This window comes from Triticum urartu, chromosome 6A, assembly GCF_056163025.1.
Source record: "Triticum urartu cultivar PI428250 chromosome 6A, HENAU_Tu73, whole genome shotgun sequence".
Taxonomy (NCBI): Eukaryota; Viridiplantae; Streptophyta; class Magnoliopsida; order Poales; family Poaceae; genus Triticum; species Triticum urartu.
The window spans coordinates 190,255,639-190,278,767 of record NC_141878.1 but is presented as its reverse complement, the minus strand read 5'-3'; the positions used below and the strand labels follow the sequence as shown (position 1 = coordinate 190,278,767).

Sequence of the window (23,129 nt, the reverse complement as noted above, 5' to 3'; positions counted from 1 at the left end):
TACCGTTTGAGCCTCTGGGTGCACATGGATGATAGTGATGCAAAAGTAACATGAAAACTGTCATGCACAGCCATATTAGCCCCCCCGGGTAAAACCGTATGAGCCTCTGGGTGCACATTGATGCTAGCATGTCAATCTGACATGTCTCTGCATTTACCATCTCATCCGTAATAATCATATATATGAGTAAAGTAGTTGGATCATGTCTCGCAGGAGCAAAAAGAGGTGATTATGTCAATCTAATATATCTTTGGATGCTTACTATCTCATCAGTAACAGCGTACATTACTTTACAAGAGTAGGTGCAAAATTTGTATAAGCATAAGCGATTACTCAGGCAGATCAGTATATAGCAAAGCAAACTACAAAAGCAATGCCACAGAAAGGACTCGAATATGAGGGGAACCAGCTAATCGAAGAATGGCTAATGAATCTAATAACTACAACACCATTTGAGCGATATCGTCGATTGCCAACATTTCTATGTAGATGTTTTCCGCTGCACCAATGACCCATCCAGCTACTAACTACAAGAGCGAAGAACAGGGGCCGCACTTGGTATATCACAAGCAGGTAGACCTATAACATCATTCTGATGGATCACGCCATTATGTTGCAAATATTGAGCGTGAAGCCTTGAGTTAGTACTTGATCACATGATGCCGCAGCCACAGCTCATACATAACCATGTGGAATGCATCATAAGGAACAGGAGGTGAGTGCCATACAAAGTGTTTCTGAACCTGCAATCCCAAGTTAACATATTAGTATCGGACCGCACTAGAATTTTGATAACCATCTGGTTTTTGATGCACTACAGAAGAAATAAAATAGCCAAATCAAAGATTCCACTACTCAGTTCTTCACTCTTGTTTTTTCAGATTACAGCAGGTCAAGTCAAGTGACACATTAGAAACTCAGCCAACGAACAAGCTCTTGTTACTTTGTACCCTGATCTTCTAGATTATTTTCCATCACAATAAGATTCAATATTTAACAGCGTCCTTCAGACCGTGAATAACTACTCTATCTTGTACAGTAGATAAAGGAAGATGAATGCATAAATTGGAAGTTCTATAATGACAAAATCTACTACTCAATTATTTACTCAAAAGATGCATACCTGAACTAAAGATTTGTGCAATGCAACAAATTCTTGCTGTGATATAGATTTCAGGATACTCTTTAGTTCATATACGTCGCGCTCCTTAAGTACAACCGCGAACTTTCTCCAGTCAAGAACATCATTGAAAGGCAAATCATAGTAGTCCGACAAAATAACTAAAAGGACGCAATAGAGATAATTAGAAAATAATAATATGGGGATCACTAAAAAATTTGATTGCCCATGAAAGGGGAATAACAATAAGGAATGGTCATGGGTGCCATGTATTTTGCATGTCAAAAATACTAACCAGGGACACAGCCATAGTGTATTGAATCAGATATACGAGCACTATTAACTTGAGAGCCACCAGGGCAGATACAGAACTTAGTACGGTAGAACTGCTTCTGATAAACTAGCTCGCCAATAGCTCTATTAATCCGATTATTGCTAATAGCAAGTTCTGTATCATTCTCCCAGACTCGTGCCAAAATAACTCGTATTTTCGAGTTGCGATGACCAGCCCAAAATCCAAGATTTGTCCTGTTTTCCATTGCAAAAGAAGCAATTTAAGATACAGATATGTCAAGAGTGCAGATAGATGTTTACGCTGCAGTGGCGACCAGTTTATGGCTATCAATTACGAGTAACTTCCAAATTCCAATATGCACTAGAAGAAAACATTTATCACAGTTTAAAATCATGTGCACAAACAAATCAGATTCAAAGAGTATAAACCTCAATGCATAAATAAGGAGACAGTTGGGTAATAAGAGTCTGTGTTTCACAAAATTTCTGACACAAAACAGATTCATTTTGCAAGAGGGTATAGTTATTAGAGTCATACTGGAAGGCACCAAGCCACTAAGTCTAGAAAAAAAAGTACTCAAGAGTTCCAAACATTTAAATACTATGAATTTCTGACGTGTTTCAATGAAATAAAAACTAGCATACAGAATTTTTTTCTTTTATATCACATATAGAGGCCATTATAATTACATTATATAGCACAACAAATAGGAAGTGCCATTTCAACCTGTTTTCAATGTCATTCCCTCCTTCAGGTAGAGCAAATGGCTGTAATACTTGAGGCAGAGCAACATCCTTATGAGGGATAAAGTCAACATTATAGCTTGGCGAGCAGACAGCTCTAATAGAGTTCTTCACCATGAACGGAAGTCCTTCGAACGCCCTCACGCCTACATCATGGCATGCGACAAAGAAGTGGTCCGCTCCTAGTGTGCGGTTCCAGTAAGGGTACTTGCTTATCAAGCCTTCAACATAATCCTTAACTATCATTGTCATATTTTCATATGAAGTACCCTGCAAGACTAAAAATGATGCATGTAAATAAATATCAGAGCAATTCAATCACAAAATCAGAAGAACACACACAAAATAACCAGCGTGTGAAATTCAAGTCACTTCTGGTCATACAGCTGTTCGCTAAACTTAAAAAGAAAAACAGTTCAACCATGCCTATCATAAGAAAGAATAATTTTCCATTACTTTTGCGAGCAAGCAAGTTGAAACACCGAACATCTTACGTCAATATATAGCCAACCAATTCAAACAGCATCTCTACAACATCGTTCTACTTTTGTTTCAGCTGTGATCTGTGTACACATTAACTAACATACCGTCAGAATCCATATTACTTCAGAGTTTGACAATGCGCGTAGCTCGCCAGCCACACAGTAATATCCGAGTATACCAAGAACAGTACAATACTGAAGGCGTTATAATGCGGTAAAACGAGCAGTAGGGTTACAGAGAGTGTAGGGGGGACCTTGCCGCGCATCTTGTGGGGCGAGATGGGGACGAAGAAGAGGTCGGCCTTGTCGGGGTCTTCGGTACGAAAGCGGCTCTCCCGGATGTTCTGGAAGAAGTATCCCTCGCTGGCGTACTTGCCCGTGAGCTTCCGGGGCGTCTGGTAGAAGGTCTTGGGGTCGCCGTCCGGGTAGATGTAGACCTTGAAGCTCCGCTCCATCTCCGCGTACCCCGCCGCGAACGCCTCGGGCGAGTGGTAGACCGAGGGGCGCGACGCCGGCAGAGGGGAGGAGAAACGGAGACGGCGGGGTTCATCTAGGGGGAGGGAGGGGGCCGCGGCGGGGCGGAGCGAGCGGAGGGAGAGGAAGGATATGGAGAAGAGGGCTACCGCGGCGAGGAGGAGGAGCGCGCGGGGGAGGGGCGAGGAAGCGCCGGCGCCGGCGAGGCGGCCGGCCATCGCCGGAGGTGAGGAGAGGAGTGGAGCGAGGGAGTGATGCGGGGTGCGGATTGAAAAGGAAAGGCGACTCGAGGGTGTTTTCTGTTAACAAAGAGGCCGTTTAGATCTTCTCATTCCTCTGCGATCCTTTTGTTTTTCCTAATAAAAACTTATTTATGTCCTGGTCGATCTCAAGCGTTGGTTTCTGGATAAACGGCTCTCAGTTTGTGCACGCTGTCATCAATATTCTTTTTTTTTTGCGGGAGTCATCAATATTCTTGATACACCACAGCAAGCAAGCCAAAGAAAAGTACTATATGTGCATGCAAGAGCATCTTCAAAGGGTGATGTAAAACAACGACCTCCAACAGATGATGTATCTCTATTTGGTGCCAAAAATTTACATCAGCCCCAAATTTTAACTCCAAGTGGAGTATATATTTGCAACACAACTAGCAATTGCCAGTGGCGAATCTAGCAGGACATTGGAGGGTAGGTCTAAAACATAAATTTCCTAAGTCTAATTAGCAAATGCATTGCAATTGTTGCATGTAAAGCACCAGAATATATACTTGTCAAGTGGTATTTTTAGCTTAAATAGGATTTTTGGAGGGTAGGCTTAAGCCTGTCGAAGCCTCCCTAGTGGAATCGCCACTGGCAGCTGCCCTAAAACAAAAACGGTTGTGGCGGGAACCCAGCACTCACTGTGAACTTTCACCACTGTCGCGTCGCCTCACCCTGCCTCCACGTCGGCCACCGTGAAGCCTCTCGTCCCATACCGCTCCTCGGCGATCTACGTCGCGGCCGCCCAACCCCTCCGAGCTGGCTACGTGGTTGTGCCATCCTACCGACGTTGTCCACCCCATCCCATCCCTTGGTGTTGTCCGTCGCGGTCATCGAGTTCGTGCCGGGAACCCAACCGCCACTGTGAACTTTCACCACTGTCGCGTCGCCTCACCCTGCCCCCACGCAGGCCACCATGAAGCCTCTCACCCCATACCGCTCCTCGACGATCTATGTCGCGGCCGCCCCGACCCCTCCAAGCTGTGATGTAGGGTAGAACCCTAACGGCCCGATCTTTCACAAAAGGAGCGGATCCCACGAATAACACGAAGAACACGGGGGAGAAAGGAGAGAAAACACAAGGGGAAACACTCAAGAACAAGTCCAATCACACATCCACTAGACAATCAAACACACAAGATCCACAAGGTACATGAACAACAAAGGGAAAGATACAAGGTAGAGTTCATCTCCGTGAGGAGGTCTTGAGGGGGGCCACCCAAGAGGGGGTCTTGAATCCGCTTGGGAGGATCTTCTTCGAGGAGGCACGATCTCCGTGGAGAAGGTAACCAAGTGGATGAGCAAAGCTCTCACACAAACATGAGCTAATCCTTTGCTGACCCTAGAATGGAGGAGGGGGGTGAGTATATATAGTAGCAGCCGCGAAGGGGTAAGTGAGGGGCGAATGGGTACATGGGCCTTGGCCCGAGTCTCTGCGCGCAGGTAGGGCCGGAAGTTCCGGGGACGGTCGGAAGGTCCGGGCGCCGGAGGTTCCGGGCGAAGGTCCGGGCAGGGTCCGGGCTATCTAGAGAGTTGGCACACTCTTGGACGGCTTCGGTGCAGCAGGGCCGGAAGCTCCGGAATGGCCAGAGGTTCCGGTGGCCGGAAGTTCCGGGCAGCGGCCGGAACTTCCGGGCTTTCCAGAAACATGTCCACGTTTCTTCTTCCTTCTCTTCCACGCTTCCCTCGCGGATGGTGTAGTTGTTCCTTGGCACTTGCACTCCTCCTCGACATTCGTGAAGCTCCGACAATACCTATGCATGCACACGGGAGGAGTGTCAAGTAGTATACCATCCTCAAGAGGGTCAAGTGAACACGTGTAAAGGAGATGATTCACCTTTGTGTATGTGAAGTAGATGTCGCACGTGTCACTTGACGAATGAACTCTTGACATGGTGATGTCTGCATCATCCCCTCCCCCTTGGGAAAGATCCGACCTCGGATCGAAATCTAAATCACCGTGGGAAAGAGATGGCGTCGCCGTGTAGAAGTGGTCGATCACCAAGTTCTCGTCATCTTGAAGCTTGAAATGGGCACTCTCCAATGTCGCACCGTCTCGTGATTCCTTCAAAAGGAGCAAGGAGAACAAACACTTGAAAAAACAAATGCAGTTAGCGTTAGTGCAAAACCAAGCATTCAAGAGGTGATTCACCCAACAAGTGTTGTCATCAAGCATAGCATATGGTGTGACAAAGGATTGTGACATGGCATGTAAGCACAGAAATTGAGCACAAAGAAGGACATCATGGAAACAAGCATGTAAATGTGAGGTAGTGATGCAAATATGTGTAACAAGAGAAGAAGCATCAACCTCATGGTCATAGCGATCATGCATAAAGCGCTCGACAAATGGTTGATGGTAGGCATAGGAATCATTCACAACACCAAGTAAAATGAAGTGTCTAAACACATGGGTCAAGTGCAAGACAATCCAAGCATAATGTGCATATGGTGTAGTGAAGATAGTATGGCACTCACAATAGAAAGAGCAATTGTTCATCATGTGTGAGGCAATCAAGACAAGCATGTAGCAATCAATGGTACATGGCATATGTGAAGTGATGACATTGTTGCAACCAAACATGTGAGAGGAACAAGTAATCCAAGAATTTGATGCAACACACAAGGCATATATATCATGATGCATGGAATGGTGAAAATGACAAGTCGAAGCAAGATCTCTAACATGTGTGCAATCAAGTGGTCCAAGATGAACAATAAGTCTCATGGGGCAAGCAACACAAGTAGTATGATCCATAATATCCATGATCATGGTTTGGGGGTTCTCAAAAGAGAAGGATATCACCTTGAAAGCATGTCCTTGTGCATTCTTCACAATGCCGAAGCACAAGCAAGTGCAATGTAGAATCGTCGTGGTAGAAGGTGGTTCGCTCTCAGGAGCTCGGATTGTCAACTCACGTGACGTGGAAGTTGACACAAGGTCCAAGTATCCTACACATGCACACAACAAAACAAAGAACATATGCGCATGGTAGATAAACACATCATCCATCATGATGGTTCTCTTCTCTTGCACATAACTATTAGAAGCACAAGTGCATGAACAATATGATGCAACAATGGCAATATTCATGTCATGAGGTATATGGTGCAAAGAAGGAAGACAAGCATGCTTCACAAAAAATATGTCAAAATCTCCAAATATATGCGAGAATGCTATGGGGGCAATCTCATTAGGAAGACTAAAATCATGGTTGCACTCAATACATGGAAAATCATCTAACATGAGAGAGGCAACATATATATGGCGATATATGACGGCAAGCAATAACAATCATGTGCAAAGCATGTAGATGGTTGTCATCAACCGCATGAAGTGAGGAAGTATGAATCATTGGTGATGCAACAGAAGCAAGCATAGTAATCAAGTCATGCAAGCTAGTAGTGCGAAGATGCAACATAATAGAGTAAATCATGGCAATCATGTCATGAGAGCAAATAATAGGCATAGGCAATGCACATGACATATCGCAAGCACGAACACAAAGCAAGATCATATCAATGGCAATGACAAGTGATATCTCCACCAAGCTTGCAGATACATATAGTATGAGAATCAATCATCATGTGTAATGCAAAGCATGGGTCACAAATGCATGGCAAAGGCATAGTAATGAGCATATCATGCAAAGTGAACATGGCAATATGGGCAAATGATATATAATGGACAATAACCCATAACCAAGTGAGGGCCATGTAGAAGAAATGCGTGAAGACTTCGCGTGAAGAGAGCGGTGGGAAAGGCAATCCATGGGATCCCAAATCATATTTGCTCTCTAGAGCTCGTTTTGTCAACTCATGGGATTGTGAGGTTGACAAGTATTCATGGGTACCTACACAAAAGAGACACAAACCAAAGAAATTGTGCGCGTGGTAAATGTACACATCATCCATCATGATGTGTATGTGCACGTGTGAGTTAGCACAAGATAAGCATCGGTCAAAGAAATTTGATGCATGGTATAAGAACATGTCATCCATCATGAAAGAATAGTTATTGTCTATGACACGATGGGGATGCAAATTTAGCATACAAGTATATGGCACATCAATAGCATGTTTATTCATGGGAAGCATATGGTGCACACAAGTATTGGGATCATGCAATGAATGGGATGAATCAAAATCTCCTAAAATGTATGAGGAAACTATGGGGGTCTCCTCATGAGCAATAATGGAAACATCATATGGAGAAAATGGACAACATCCAAAACAATGCATATCCGAAGCTAGGTGTTCATGGCATGGCATATGAGATAAATGATGCAAATGGAGAATATCAATATCATCAGAAGAAAAACAAATGCCAATAAGCATGGGCTTGTCATCTATGCCATTAGTGCAAATTGGGTTATGATACGTCCATTTTGCATCATGCTTTTATATCGATATTTATTGCATTATGGGCTGTTATTACACATTATGTCACAATACTTATGCCTATTCTCTCTTATTTTACAAGGTTTACATAAAGAGGGAGAATGCCGACAGCTGGGATTCTGGGCTGGAAAAGGAGAAAATATTAGAGACCTATTCTGCACAACTCCAAAAGTCCTGAAACTTCACGGAAGGCAATTTCAGAATATATAATAAATATTGAGTGCAAGAAGTTCACCAGGGGGCCACACCCTGCCCACGAGGGTGGGGGGCGCGCCCCCTACCTCGTGGGCCCCCTGGTGGCCCTCCGGTGGCCATCTTCTGCTATATGAAGTCTTTCGATGGGAAAAAATAACAAGCCATCTTCTCGGACGAAACTCCGCCGCCACGAGGCGGAACCTTGGCGGAACCAATCTAGGGCTCTGGCGGAGCTGTTCTGCCGGGGAAACTTCCCTCCCGGAGGGGGAAATCATCGCCATCGTCATCACCAACGCTCCTCTCATCAGGAGAGGGCAATCTCCATCAACATCTTCATCAGCACCATCTCCTCTCAAAACCCTAGTTCATCTCTTGTATCCAATTCTTGTCTCCAAGTCCGGAATTGGTACCTGTGGGTTGCTAGTAGTGTTAATTACTCCTTGTAGTTGATGCTAGTTGGTTTAATTGGTGAAAGATCATATGTTCAGATCCTATATGCATATTAATACCCCTCTAATTATGAACATGAATATGCTTTGTGAGTAGCTATGTTTGTTCCTGAGGACATGGGAGAAGTCTTGCTATTAGTAGTCATGTGAATTTGGTATTCGTTCGATATTTTGATGAGATGTATGTTGTCTCTCCTCTAGTGGTGTTATGTGAACGTCGACTACATGACACTTCACCATTATTTGGGCCTAGAGGAAGGAATTGGGAAGTAATAAGTAGATGATGGGTTGCTAGAGTGACAGAAGCTTAAACCCTAGTTTATGCATTGCTTCGTAAGGGGCTGATTTGGATCCATATGTTTCATGCTATGGTTAGGTTTACCTTAATACTTTCGTTGTAGTTGCGGATGCTTGCAATAGAGGTTAATCATAAGTGGGATGCTCGTCCAAGTAAGGACATCACCCAAGCACCGGTCCACCCACATACCAAATTATCAAAGTACCGAATGCGAATCATATGAGCGTGATGAAAACTAGCTTGACGATATTCCTATGTGTCCTCGGGAGCGCTTTTCTCTATATAAGAGTTTGTCCAGGCTTGTCCTTTGCTACAAAAAGGATTGGGCCACCTTGCTGCACTTTATTTACTTTTGTTACTTGTTGTTCGTTACAAATTATCCTATCACAAAACTATCTGTTACCACTTATTTCAGTACTTGCAGAGAATACCTTGCTGGAAACCGCTTATCATTTCCTTCTGCTCCTCATTGGGTTCGACACTCTTACTTATCGAAAGGACTACGATAGATCCCCTATACTTGTGGGTCATCAAGACTCTTTTCTGGCGCCGTTGCCGGGGAGTGATGTGCCTTTGTGATGAGGACATAAATACCATTGTTACACCCACAACCCCTGCTGCTATACATACTAGACCAATTACAAGAGCTCGCGCACGCCAATTAAATTATCAGGTACTTTCGTTTCTTGGTAATGATTCTAATGTTCATGAGAATATGATGCTGCCTAAATTGGATACATTTGTTTTGCTTACAAATGAAGGGCCTGGCACGGATAAGAGGGATGAACACTGGAGCAAGACCAAGCATGGAGATGATGGCATGCGCAAGGGGATCAAGAATGGAGTTACAAGTGATGATTTCAGGACTTTGAAGCCACCATAAGGAGTGCATGAAGCCTCGGACGAAATATACAAGATGTCACTTCATAAATTTCATCTAGAGGCTATTCTAGGTGTTGCGTCACCTCATTATTGGGCCAGGCCCATGTATTTTCGAAATACTTAAGTATAGGCTATTTTAAGAGTCCGTATGTGTGGGAAACAAGAGTTAGGGTTGATTTCGGACCCCTCCTCCAAGGGCCACGAAATCTCCCCCTCTTCCTCCATATATACAGCCCTTAGGGCGTCGTTTAGACTTTGGGTTTTGTTTAGATTAAAAGTTCGCCCTAGCTGCAACTTCGCGTACTTCATTTGTGTCCAATGACCAGACCAAGACGTCACAGAACCCCACCCTTGATCAATAAAGCTTTCCTCTTATATTCGCAATATCTAGATTGCAATCTTAGTTTCTTGCTTATTCTTCGTTTGCCGGCAGGAAATAGACCTTCGTGGTCAGGTTGATCGTGCTCCGACGTGGTCAATAACCTCTCGGAGTTGGTTTAGCGATTGCTAAGGCGCGACGTCCTCGCACGTTCGTAGTCGGATCGTCAAAGTCGACTTCCTCCAAAACGATAGCCACCATCTCATTGAAAGACGGGACACCTTTGCCTCTATTAAGTGGTATCAGATTTCCAGGTTGCTCGGTGAGATTTTACAGTTTTTCATAGTTTATATCGAGTCTGTTCTTCATACCTACAGTCCACGAAAAGGCCAAAAAAATAGGGTTAGGTCACCATATCCGAACCAATCTGAGCATTTGCATAATCTTTTTAGGGTTTTGCATTGTTGAATTTGCGGTTGCATCATCGTGTCTAGTTGCTGGTCTTAGCGTCTAGTTTCCTTTAGAGTTTCGAGTTCTGTTCACAAGTTGTCACGCCGCCGCCGCACCATCGTCATTGTTCCTACCACATACCACCACAACCAACATATTCCTTACCGCTGCCATATACATCCGCCTGTCCACCACCAATCCGAGTCCACATATACATCCGCCTGTCCATCACCAATCCGAGTCAACATATACATCCGCCTGTCCACCACCAATCCGAGTCCACATATATATCTGCCTGTCCACCACCAATCCGAGTTCTTTTCATATTAGGTTTGTTTTCGAGATCCATCTAGTTTTCGTTTTGTGTTTCCTTGCCTGAGTAGGTCTCGAAAAAAAGAGTCTGGAGACCCCCGGGCAGTTTTTAGGCCAAAATTTCGGCGACCAAAAATAATTTTTCCCTATCCTATTTTTAGGCTTTTCTGAGTCTTTTGAGCCACGTGCCATCATAGTGATTTTTTGTCGCACTTTTTCGTCGTCGCTGCCCTGATTTCCGAAGAAGTCAAAAAAAATTGTGTGCCCATCCTGTCAGTTTGACGAGGGAAGAGTTTTGAGACAGTCGCCATTATAGTGTTTTTTCGCAAAAAAAAGAGGAGCGCAAAAAAAAGGAGCGCCAAAAAAAACAGAGCGAAAAAAAGTTCCAGAGTGTGCTCTTCCCTTGTTTACGTGCAGCGCCGTGATTTTGTTAGTGTTCTAGGCTCGCGTCTCTAGCACGGTCTAGCCTAGGACCAGCACAGTATCGTCGTTGAGCGATGATGAGAACATCAATACCATTGTTATACCCACAGCCCCTGCTGCAATACATACTGGACCAATTACTAGAGCTCGCACACGCCAATTAAATTATCAGGTACTTTCGTTTCTTGGTAATGATTCTAATGTTCATGAGAATATGATGCTGCCTAAATTGGATACATTTGTTTTGCTTACAAATGAAGGGCCTGACACGGATAAGAGGGATGAACACTGGAGCAAGACCAAGCATGGAGATGATGGCATGCGCAAGGGGATCAAGAACGGAGTTACAAGTGATGATTTCAGGACTTTGAAGCCACCATAAGGAGTGCATGAAGCCTTGGACGAAATATACAAGATGTCACTTCATAAATTTCGTCCAGAGGCTATTCTAGGTGTTGCGTCACCTTATTATTGGGCGAGGCCCATGTATTTTGGAAATACTTAAGTATAGGCTGTTTTTAGAGTCCGTATGTGTGGGGAAACAAGAGTTAGGGTTGATTTCGGACCCCTCCTCCAAGGGCCACGAAATTCCCCCCTCTTCCTCCATATATACAGCCCTTAGGGCGTCGTTTAGACTTTGGGTTTTGTTTAGATTAAAAGTTTGCCCTAGCTGCAACTTCGCGTACTTCGTTTGTGTCCAACGACCAGACTAAGACGTCACAGAACCCCACGCTTGATCAATAAAGCTTTCCTCTTATATTCGCAATATCCAGATTGCAATCTTAGTTTCTTGCTTGTTCTTCGTTTGCCTGCAGGAAATAGACCTTCGTGGTTAGGTTGATCGTGCTCCGGCGTGGTCAATAACCTATCGGAGTTGGTTTAGCGATTACTAAGGCGCGACGTCCTCGCATGTTCGTAGTCGGATCGTCAAAGTCGACTTCCTCCAAAACGATAGCCACCATCTCATCGAAAGACGGGACACCTTTGCCTCTATCAAGTGGTATCAAATTTCCATGTTGCTTGGTGAGATTTTATAGTTTTTCATAGTTTAGATCGCGTCTATTCTTCATACCTACAGTCCACGAAAAAGCCAAAAAAATTAGGGTTAGGTCATCATATTTGAACCAATTTGAGCCTTTGCATAAACTTTTTAGGGTTTTGTATTGTTGAATTTGCGGTTGCATCGTCGTGTCTAGTTGCTGGTCTTAGCGTCTAGTTTCCTTTAGAGTTTCGAGTTTTGTTCACAAGTTGTCACGCCGCCGCCGCACCATCGTCATCGTTCCTACCACATACCACCACAACCAACATATTTCTTACCACTGCCATATACATCCGCCTGTCCACCACCAATCCGAGTCCACATATACATCCACCTGTCCACCACCAATCCGAGTCCACATATACATCCGCCTGTCCACCACCAACCCGACTCCACATATATATCCGCCTGTCCACCACCAATCCAAGTTCTTTTCATATTAGGTTTGTTTTCGAGATCCATCTAGTTTTCGTTTTGTGTTTCCTTGCCTGAGTAGGTCTCGAAAAAAAAAGAGTCTGGAGACCCCTGGGCAGTTTTTAGGCCAAAATTTCGGCGACCAAAAATATTTTTCCCTATCCTATTTTTAGGCTTTTCTGTGTCTTTTGAGCCACGTGCCATCATAGTGATTTTTTGTCGCACTTTTTCGTCGTCGCTGCCCTGATTTCTGAAAAAAGTCAAAAACAAATTCGTGCCATCCTGTTAGTTTGACGAGGGAAGAGTTTTGAGACACTCGCCGTTATAGTGTTTTTTCGCAAAAAAACAAAAAAAAAGAGGAGCACAAAAAAAAGGAGCGCCAAAAAAACAGAGCGAAAAAAGGTTCCAGAGTGTGCTTTTCCCTTGTTTACGTGCAGCGCCGTGATTTTGTTAGTGTTCTAGGTTCGCGTCTCTAGCACGGTCTAGCCTAGGACCAGCACAGTACCGTCGTTGAGCGATGATGAGGACATCAATACCATTGTTACACCCACAGCCCCTGCTGCTATACATACTGGACCAATTACTAGAGCTCGCGCACGCCAATTAAATTATCAGGTAATTTCGTTTCTTGGTAATGATTCTAATGTTCATGAGAATATGATGCTGCCTAAATTGGATACATTTGTTTTGCTTACAAATGAAGGGCCTGGCACAGATAAGAGGGATGAACACTGGAGCAAGACCAAGCATGGAGATGATGGCATGCGCAAGGGGATCAAGAACGGAGTTACAAGTGATGATTTCAGGACTTTGAAGCCACCATAAGGAGTGCATGAAGCCTTGGACGAAATATACAAGATGTCACTTCATAAATTTCGTCCAGAGGCTATTCTAGGTGCTGCGTCACCTTATTATTGGGCCAGGCCCATGTATTTTCGAAATACTTAAGTATAGGCTGATTTTAGAGTCCGTATGTGTGGGGAAACAAGAGTTAGGGTTGATTTCGGACCCCTCCTCCAAGGGCCACGAAATTCCCCCCTCTTCCTCCATATATACAGCCCTAAGGGCGTCGTTTAGACTTTGGGTTTTGTTTAGATTAAAAGTTTGCCCTAGCTGCAACTTCGCGTACTTCGTTTGTGTCCAACGACCAGACTAAGACGTCACAGAACCCCACCCTTGATCAATAAAGCTTTCCTCTTATATTCGCAATATCCAGATTGCAATCTTAGTTTCTTGCTTGTTCTTCGTTTGCCTGCAGGAAATAGACCTTCGTGGTTAGGTTGATCGTGCTCCGGCGTGGTCAATAACCTATCGGAGTTGGTTTAGCGATTACTAAGGCGCGACGTCCTCGCATGTTCGTAGTCGGATCGTCAAAGTCGACTTCCTCCAAAACGATAGCCACCATCTCATCGAAAGACGGGACACCTTTGCCTCTATTAAGTGGTATCAAATTTCCATGTTGCTTGGTGAGATTTTATAGTTTTTCATAGTTTAGATCGAGTATATTCTTCATACCTACAGTCCACGAAAAAGCCAAAAAAATTAGGGCTAGGTCATCATATCTGAACCAATTTGATCCTTTGCATAATCTTTTTAGGGTTTTGTATTGTTGAATTTGCGGTTGCATCGTCGTGTCTAGTTGCTGGTCTTAGCGTCTAGTTTCCTTCAGAGTTTCGAGTTCTGTTCACAAGTTGTCACGCCGCCGCCGCCGCACCATCGTCATCGTTCCTACCACATACCACCACAACCAACATATTTCTTACCACTGCCATATACATCCGCCTGTCCACCACCAATCCGAGTCCACATATACATCCGCCTGTCCACCACCAATCCGAGTCCACATATACATCCGCCTGTCCACCACCAACCCGACTCCACATATATATCCGCCTGTCCACCACCAATCCGAGTTCTTTTCATATTAGGTTTGTTTTCGAGATCCATCTAGTTTTCGTTTTGTGTTTCCTTGCCTGAGTAGGTCTCGAAAAAAAAGAGTCTGGAGACCCCCGGGCAGTTTTTAGGCCAAAATTTCGGTGACCAAAAATATTTTTCCCTATCCTATTTTTAGGCTTTTCTGTGTCTTTTGAGCCACGTGCCATCATAGTGATTTTTTGTCGCACTTTTTTGTCATCGCTGCCCTGATTTCTAAAAAAAGTCAAAAACAAATTCGTGCCATCCTGTTAGTTTGACGAGGGAAGAGTTTTGAGACACTCGCCGTTATAGTGTTTTTTCGCAAAAAAAACAAAAAAAAAGAGGAGCACAAAAAAAAGGAGCGCCAAAAAAACAGAGCGAAAAAAGGTTCCAGAGTGTGCTTTTCCCTTGTTTACGTGCAGCGCCGTGATTTTGTCAGTGTTCTAGGCTCGCGTCTCTAGCACGGTCTAGCCTAGGACCAGCACAGTACCGTCGTTGAGCGATGATGAGGACATAAATACCATTGTTACACCCACAGCCCCTGCTGCTATACATACTGGACCAATTACTAGAGCTCGCGCACGCCAATTAAATTATCAGGTAATTTCGTTTCTTGGTAATGATTCTAATGTTCATGAGAATATGATGCTGCCTAAATTGGATACATTTGTTTTGCTTACAAATGAAGGGCCTGGCACGGATAAGAGGGATGAACACTGGAGCAAGACCAAGCATGGAGATGATGGCATGCGCAAGGGGATCAAGAATGGAGTTACAAGTGATGATTTCAGGACTTTGAAGCCACCATAAGGAGTGCATGAAGCCTTGGACGAAATATACAAGATGTCACTTCATAAATTTCGTCCAGAGGCTATTCTAGGTGCTGCGTCACCTTATTATTGGGCCAGGCCCATGTATTTTCGAAATACTTAAGTATAGGCTGTTTTTAGAGTCCGTATGTGTGGGGAAACAAGAGTTAGGGTTGATTTCGGACCCCTCCTCCATGGGCCACGAAATCCCCCCCTCTTTCTTATACAGCCCTTAGGGCGTCGTTTAGACTTTGGGTTTTGTTTAGATTAAAAGTTCGCCCTAGCTGCAACTTCGTGTACTTCGTTTGTGTCCAACGACCAGACCAAGACGTCATAGAACCCCACCCTTGATCAATAAAGCTTTCCTCTTATATTCGCAATATCCAGATTGCAATCTTAGTTTCTTGCTTGTTCTTCATTGGCCGGCAGGAAATAGACCTTCGTGGTCAGGTTGATCGTGCTCCGGCGTGGTTAATAACCTCTCGGAGTTGGTTTAGCGATTGCTAAGACGCGACGTCCTCACACGTTCGTTGTCGGTATCAAAACCGGCGGATCTCGGGTAGGGGGTCCCGAACTGTGCGTCTAAGGCGGATGGTACAGGAGGCAGGGGACACAATGTTTTACCCAGGTTCGGGCCCTCTTGATGGAGGTAAAACCCTACGTCCTGCTTGATTAATATTGATGATATGGGTAGTACAAGAGTAGATCTACCACGAGATCGGAGAGGCTAAACCCTAGAAGCTAGCCTATGGTATGATTGTATATTGTCCTACGGACTAAAACCCTCCGGTTTATATAGACACCGCAGGGGCTAGGGTTACACAAGGTCGGTTACAAAGGAGGAGATATACATATCTGTATTGCCTAGCTTGCCTTCCACGCCAAGTAGAGTCCCATCCGGACACGAGATGAAGTCTTCAATCTTGTACCTTCGTAGTTCAGCAGCCCGGACGAAAGATATAGTCCGGCTATCCGGATACCCCCTAATCCAGGACTCCCTCAGTAGCCCCCGAACCAGGCTTCAATGACGATGAGTCCGACGCGCAGTGTTGTCTTCGGCATTGCAAGGCAGGTTCTTCTCCAACTTTCAAGTATTCGCAGGCAGTGTCCGGCTCCATAAATGTTGAACCCCTTGGCTTCTGTGCCCAATAAGGGCTATATCCCACGCGTCGAATGAATACGAGGCGCCAGGGCGTTTTTACATTCGCCCCCCTAGCCAGATAAATAAATTGTCTATTAAAGGGATGGGGATTCTTAGATCCGATCCATACCATCCTCCCCCAGCGAGAATTCATCAGAGCGTGCTTCAGAAAGATCCATTCCAGCATGGCCGACCTCCGCAGCTCTTCCTCCCGCCCCCATAGCCCTAAGCCCGGTGATTGGGAGAGGTTTTCAGTCCCGCACAGTCGATTAGTCAAGCTGCAGACTAAAGGATTTCTTCCTTCAGCATACATGGTGCCCGTTCGAGCCGGGCTCGCCACCTACAATGGCGGGGAGCAAGCCGAGAACTTTCCCTGTCCCTCCATGGGGGAACCGGTTTGCCTTGTTCCTTACTTACTAAGGGGACTCGGATTTCCAATTCATCCGTTCCTCCGCGGGCTCCTGGAGTTCTATGGCCTCCAACTACACAATCTCACCCCTGCCTCCATCTTACACATCGCCGGCTATGTTGCCCTTTGCGAGTTGTTCTTGGGTTGCGAGGCTCATTTCGAGCTGTGGAAAAGGATATTTTGCCTTGTCCCTCGCACACAGAGGGAATCACTTTATCAAGTGGGCGGAGCCGAAGTATGGCGCATCGCCGATACCGGACATTTGTCCGGTACCCCGAAGAAGCCGTCCGAAGACTGGCCTTCAGAATGGTTTTATATGGAGGACGTCCCCCTTCCGGACCCTGTTCGGCGGGGTCTACCCGAGTTCAACAATGCTCCTATGAAGAAGCGCTAAAGTTGGCGCCCACGAAGCCCCCAGGCGGAAGACAACGGAGAAGCCCTCTATCTGATGAACCGGATCAAAGCACTAGCTCGATCTGGATTGACAATAATCGAAGTTATGTCGATTTGCATAATGCGGGGAGTGCAGCCACTCCAATATCGTGGGCACCCCTTGTGGTGTTATAACGGGGCGGATGACGCCACCCGCTGCAGGCGTAAGGGTCTAGACAATGCTGCCACTCTAGCGAAGATTCTGTCCAAACTGTTCAAGGGCGAGGAAGAGGAGTTCACCTGCATCAAGCCACGGGATGGATTCTCTATGTACAATCCTCCAAGCTGGGTAAGTTATATTTCCCTGCTCCCATTTTTCCCGCATTCTTAGTCGTAAGTATTCACCTTGCCACCCTGCGGCAGGAACTGCGGAAAGCCATAAAGGAGGTCAGTAGCCCTTCTCCACAACCAGAGGACCCTGACCGGGCCCTCGATTCCGAACTCGAAGAAGATCCGGTTATCTCTGTGGAACTGATAGATCGGCAGTTCTATCAGTTAAGCTGCGACGATGCCCCGGTGGCCATTATGGCCGACTATCCCGGACTGCTCCCTGTATCGCAGGTAAGAAAAATCAAAAAGTCCCAACTCCAAAACTAGGATCCCCTTTTAGGCACTTCATCCACCATATACACATGGCATCTTTTACAGGGAAGGCATTCGGGACGCCCTGCCGAACCCGCGACAACTCGCCGACAAGAGGTGCTGAGGTCGGGTAGGCCAAAAAGGAAGGCGGTCAGGACGGAGACGCCGGCGCAAAGGTATAGGAAAAACCCTGCTCCGTGGTTGTCGTCTTTCTCAAAATGTAATGACGCCTGCGTTTCTTTTAACAGAAAGAACGCTCGCCGGAATATGTCCGGCGATGCTGCCAATCAAGCTTCCACCAGTCGGGCGCCAGGACCGGACATGGAGGCGGAAGGCAATATGGGGCAGGCGCAAAATAATCCCCCGACAGAGGATGCTGATAGATTATCCACTACAAACTCAGAAGTGGAAAGCGCCATGAATCATAGGCGCCACCGGGCCGTACTCCGCGATGCTTGTTTCTCACCAGAGGCGTTCGACGCCTTCAATTCTGAAGAGGCGTACCTCTGTGCCGCTCAAGATGGTCTAGCCAGAGCCACAGATCAATATGTAAAGGATGTACGGGTGAGTAAATCTGACGATTTATATGTATCAGTAGGCCCTGAGACTTGAATCAGTTAGCAGAACTGATTTAAGGATCATCTTTAATGTGCAGGTTCTTATAGAGAAGAATACTAGGTTGTCCCAGGAGCTGGAGGAATGCAAGACCCAACTGGGGGCTGCTCTTGCCGCAATGCAGGAACAGAAAAAGCCTCCCGCTGGTAACATTTTACTTTAAAGGATGGTGGTTACCATATAGTGTGCGGCGTGTCTGCAGATCTAACAATTGATTTTGCAGATGAGTCCGGAGAAAGTCCGGGGGACCAGCATGTTATGCGACAGCTAGAGGCTGGCAAACGCGTGCTGTCTAAGGTTATGCTGGAGAAAAACAGTCTCCAAGATGCCAATGTTAAGCTGAGCGTTGAGCTAAAAGACGTTCGGGGCCAGCTTGCGGACTCCGAGAAGGAGAATAAGAGGCTTCGACGCGGCATTTTTAGTAAGTGCTTGAATGAATCCTTTAAAGGTATTCGGCGAAGAAGCCAACTAACAGCATTATGTCTGTAGGTATGCTGACGGGTCGTCCCACGGAGGAAATGCCCGGGTCTGCCGGTGATCTTCTGTCCGAGTTGTCAAATCTGCACGAACAAGTTCGGCAGGTGATGCAGGGTGTTGCCCAGGCTTTGTGGCCGTCCGTCTCCCAGCCAGAAGGTGTTGCGGAGCTTGCGGAGAAGCTCAAAGAAGTGCGGAGGCGCTTCCGATTATGGAAGATATCTGCCTGCCGACAAGGTGCCAGAGAAGCCTGGGCCATGGTGAAGATGCGGTATACCAAAGCAGACCCAAATCACATGGCCAAGGTCGGACCTGTGGGGCCCGACGGAAAAGAAATTCCCGTTAGCTTAGTTTATGGGCAAGTAGAATTAGCCGCAAAGTATTCCCAACAGGATTGTAAGCTAGACCGCCTGTTGGATGGTATAGAAGAAGAATTTAGTCAGTCTGCATGACTATGTAATTGAAGTGACATGTATAATGCCTTCTAGCCGGATTGTAGATCTTTTGTCGTTGCAGACCTTTTCGCTTCAGCCTCCGGGCCCAATAGTCCGGAGTGTATCCGAATACCCACTCATAAGAACCGGGGTATGCGTGGAGACTAGGCGTAGGGGTCATTAGTGCTTTATCAGACAAGTGCCCAACTAGTTATGTTATATTACATGGGTAGTAAGAAACATCTTCCAGGGAGAATAGTTCCGTTAAGGGTTCCTTTCCTTGGGCAAGCATGCCCTAAAGTGCATGTCCGGACTGCAATAGGAAACACAGGAAAAACATCTGGGGGCAGATATGAAAATTAAAAATCATCTTTTGTTCACCGACCGAATATCCCCTTGAGAACACTAGCTTTCGACTTCACCCAGTCTGAGGTACACATCCGGCTGACCCGGCAGTAACAATCGCAGAGGTGCTCCCCTTATGCCCTAGCCGAATTAACGGGAACGTAGGGCATAAATACAAGAGCCAGGCAACCCAGCTTGGCCAAAACTTAAGTCATATCGATGCATGTAATGGTGAAAAAAGGTACATGCGGAAGTATAACACATGTGTTGGGCATGAAGCCCAGATAAATAATTTAAGCTTCTATGAAGGAAGCCCCCAGGTATGAAGAGTGCGGCTAGCGCATCTGTAATGTGCAAACAAGGCACAAGGTGACCCTTGAAGGCCTAGAGAAATAAGAAAAGAAAGAAAGAAAGGAAAACAAGACAGATAATGTATTTGCAGAAAATGGACAGAGAGAGGGGACTAACATAGAGTCCGATGCTAGGCGTAGAATCTTCGGAGCCTCGCCATGTTCCATGGGTTCTGCTCGAGTCGACTAGTCGATACATCCCGCAGTCGGTACACTCCCCCGGTTAGAACTTGGTCAATAATGAAGGGACCTTCCCATTTGGGCTCGAGCTTGTTCTTTTTCTTATCCGGCAGGCATAGAACTAGTTCGCCAACGTTATAAGTTTTGGCCCGTACTTCTCTGCTTTGGTATCTGCAAGCCTGTTGCTGATAAAATGCGGAACGGGCTTTGGCTACGTCGCGCTCCTCCTCTAAGGTGTCCAGACTGTCCTGCCAATTGAGCTCGGCTTCTCTTTCTTCGTACATGCGCACTCGAGGTGAGTCATGAATTATGTCACAGGGCAAGACTGCCTCTGCGCTGTACACCATAAAGAATGGTGTATATCCGATACTATGATTCGGCGTGGTCCGCAGCCCCCAGAGTACGGAGTCGAGCTCCTCTACCCAGTGCGTGTCAGACTCCATTAAGGAACGCACTAATCTGGGTTTAATGCCGCTCATTATAAGACCATTTGCTCGCTCAACTTGACCGTTAGTTTGTGGGTGATAGACTGAAGCATAATCGAGCTTGATGCCCATTTTGCTGCACCAGAGTTTTACCTCGTCGGTCGTGAAGTTCGTGCCATTGTCAGTGATGATGCTGTGGGGGACGCCATAACGGTGTACAACCCCCTGATATGAAGTCTATCACCGGTCCGGATTCGGCTGTTTTAACAGGTTTGGCCTCTATCCATTTGGTGAATTTATCCACCATGACCAGTAAGTATTTTTTCTTGTGGGTTCCCCCTTTGAGGGGTCCAACCATGTCAAGCCCCCAGACCGCAAAGGGCCATGTAATGGGGATTGTTTGGAGGGCGGTGGGTGGCATGTGGCTTTGATTTGCAAAGAGCTGGCAACCGGCGCAATGTTGGACCAAGTCCTATGCGTCTGCCCGGGCTGTTGGCCAATAGAATCCTATGCAGAAGGCCTTGCTTACAAGGGCCCTGGCTGCGGCGTGATGACCGCCGAGTCCGGCGTGAATTTCTGCCAAAAGATTCCGCCCTTCCTCTTCGGAGATGCACCTTTGAAGGACTCCGGTAGTGCTTTTTTTGTACAATTCTCCCTCATGGACCCTGTAGGCCTTGGATCGCCGCACTATGCAGCGTGCCTCATTTTGGTCCTCCGGAAGTTCCTGTCTAGTTAGGTAGGCCAGGAATGGTTCTGTCCACGGGGCAATAATGGCCATTATTTCGTGGGCTGAAGGTGTTATTTCGGTGGCGGAGCCTCCGATTGTGTCAGAGAGTTCGGTATCGGGTATTTTGGCCAGGTCCGGACTGTTGTTACCGGTGTCCCCTTCCCATGCTATGGATGGCTTGAAGAGCCTTTCCAGAAATATGTTGGGGGGGACCGTGTTGCGTTTTGCGCCGATGCGGGCGAGGATATCCGCCGCCTGATTGTTTTCCCGAGCCACATGGTGAAATTCGAGTCCCTCGAACCGAGCTGACATTTTTAGGACGACATTTCGATAGGCCGCCATTTTCGGATCCTTGGTGTCGAAATCTCCATTTATTTGGGATACTGCGAGGTTTGAATCCCCACGCACCTCCAGGCGTTGAATGCCCATGGAGACTGCCATCCGAAGACCATGCAACAGAGCTTCGTATTCGGCTGCATTGTTGGAATCTGTATACAATATTTGCAGTATGTACCAAACGGTATCTCCGGTTGGGGAAGTCAGGACGACGCCAGCCCCTAGACCGGCCAGCATTTTAGAACCGTCGAAGTGCATGATCCAATTAGAGTATGCGCCATACTCTTTAGGGAGTTCGGCCTCCGTCCATTCGGCGACGAAGTCAGCCAGTACTTGCGGTTTAATGGCCCGACGAGGTTTGTATGTTATGTCGAATGGGAGGAGCTCAATGGCCCATTTGGTAATCCGAGCCGTAGCGTCGCGGTTGTTGATAATATCATTAGGTGGCACTTCCGAGGCTACTGTAATCGAACACTCTTGAAAGTAGTGTCGCAGTTTCCGTGATGCCATGAATACCGCATATGCTATTTTTTGGTAATGCGGGTACCGTGATTTGCATGGAGTGAGGACAGTGGATACATAGTATACCGGATTTTGAAGAGGGAATTTGTGTCCGTCCATTTCCCGTTCGACAACGAGCACCGCGCTTACAACTTGATGAGTTGCCGCAATGTACAACATCATTAGTTCGCCGATGTTTGGTGCGGCCAGGATCGGGTTGGTTGCCAGAATGGCCTTTATTTCTTCCAATCCGGCTGTGGCCGCGTCCGTCCACTCGAAGTGTTTGGTGCGCCGAAGGAGGCGATAAAGGGGTAAAGCCTTTTCTCCCAAGCGGGAGATAAAGCGGCTTAGAGCCGCCACACATCCAGTTAGCTTCTGGATTTGTTTGAGGTCTGTTGGGGTAGCCAACTGTGACAACACTCAGATTTTGGCCGGATTAGCTTCAATACCTCTACTGGAGACAATGAATCCCAGGAGCTTTCCGGCTAGTACGCTGAAAACGCATTTTTCTGGATTGAGCTTGATGTCATATGTTCGGAGGTTGTCGAATGTGTGCCTCAAGTCGTCTATCAAAGAGTCGACGTGTTTGGTTTTGACGACCACATCGTCTAGGTATGCCTCTACTATTTTGCCAATTTGTTTCTCCATACATGTCTGAATCATGCACTGATATGTTGCGCCGGTGTTTTTGAGCCCAAAAGGCATTGTGTTAAAACGGAAGGGACTGTATGGTGTGATGAATGCCGTTGCGGCTTGGTCGGACTCCACCATCTTGATTTGGTGGTAACCGGAGTATGCGTCGAGGAAACACAATGATTCATGTCCTGCAGTAGCATCAATGATTTGATCGATGCGTGGGAGGGGGAAGGGATCCTTTGGGCAAGCTTTATTAAGGTCTT

At 46.3% G+C, this 23,129-nt stretch overlaps 1 protein-coding gene across 1 annotated transcript; it reads right to left on the bottom strand.

Moving 5' to 3' along the window:
* Positions 1-226: 226 nt before the first annotated feature.
* On the bottom strand, positions 227-3,415 carry LOC125517534 (Exostosin family protein). Its single transcript, XM_048682735.2, has 5 exons — positions 2,895-3,415; positions 2,142-2,428; positions 1,416-1,648; positions 1,124-1,281; positions 227-743 (listed from the first exon to the last, which is right to left on the bottom strand). The coding sequence occupies exons 1-5, from the start codon at positions 3,330-3,332 to the stop codon at positions 642-644; spliced, it is 1,218 nt and encodes a 405-aa protein (XP_048538692.1). The 5' UTR covers positions 3,333-3,415; the 3' UTR covers positions 227-641.
* Between the last annotated feature and the right edge of the window lie 19,714 nt (positions 3,416-23,129).

Coding starts and splice junctions, on each gene's coding strand:
- LOC125517534 (XM_048682735.2), bottom strand. CDS start 3,332: ATGGCCGGCCGCCTCGCCGGCGCCGGCGCTTCCTCGCCCCTCCCCCGC. Junction 1,649..2,141: donor GGGAATGACATTGAAAACAG/GTTGAAATGGCA, acceptor AATGGAAAACAG/GACAAATCTTGGATTTTGGG. Junction 1,282..1,415: donor ACACTATGGCTGTGTCCCTG/GTTAGTATTTTT, acceptor GCGTCCTTTTAG/TTATTTTGTCGGACTACTAT.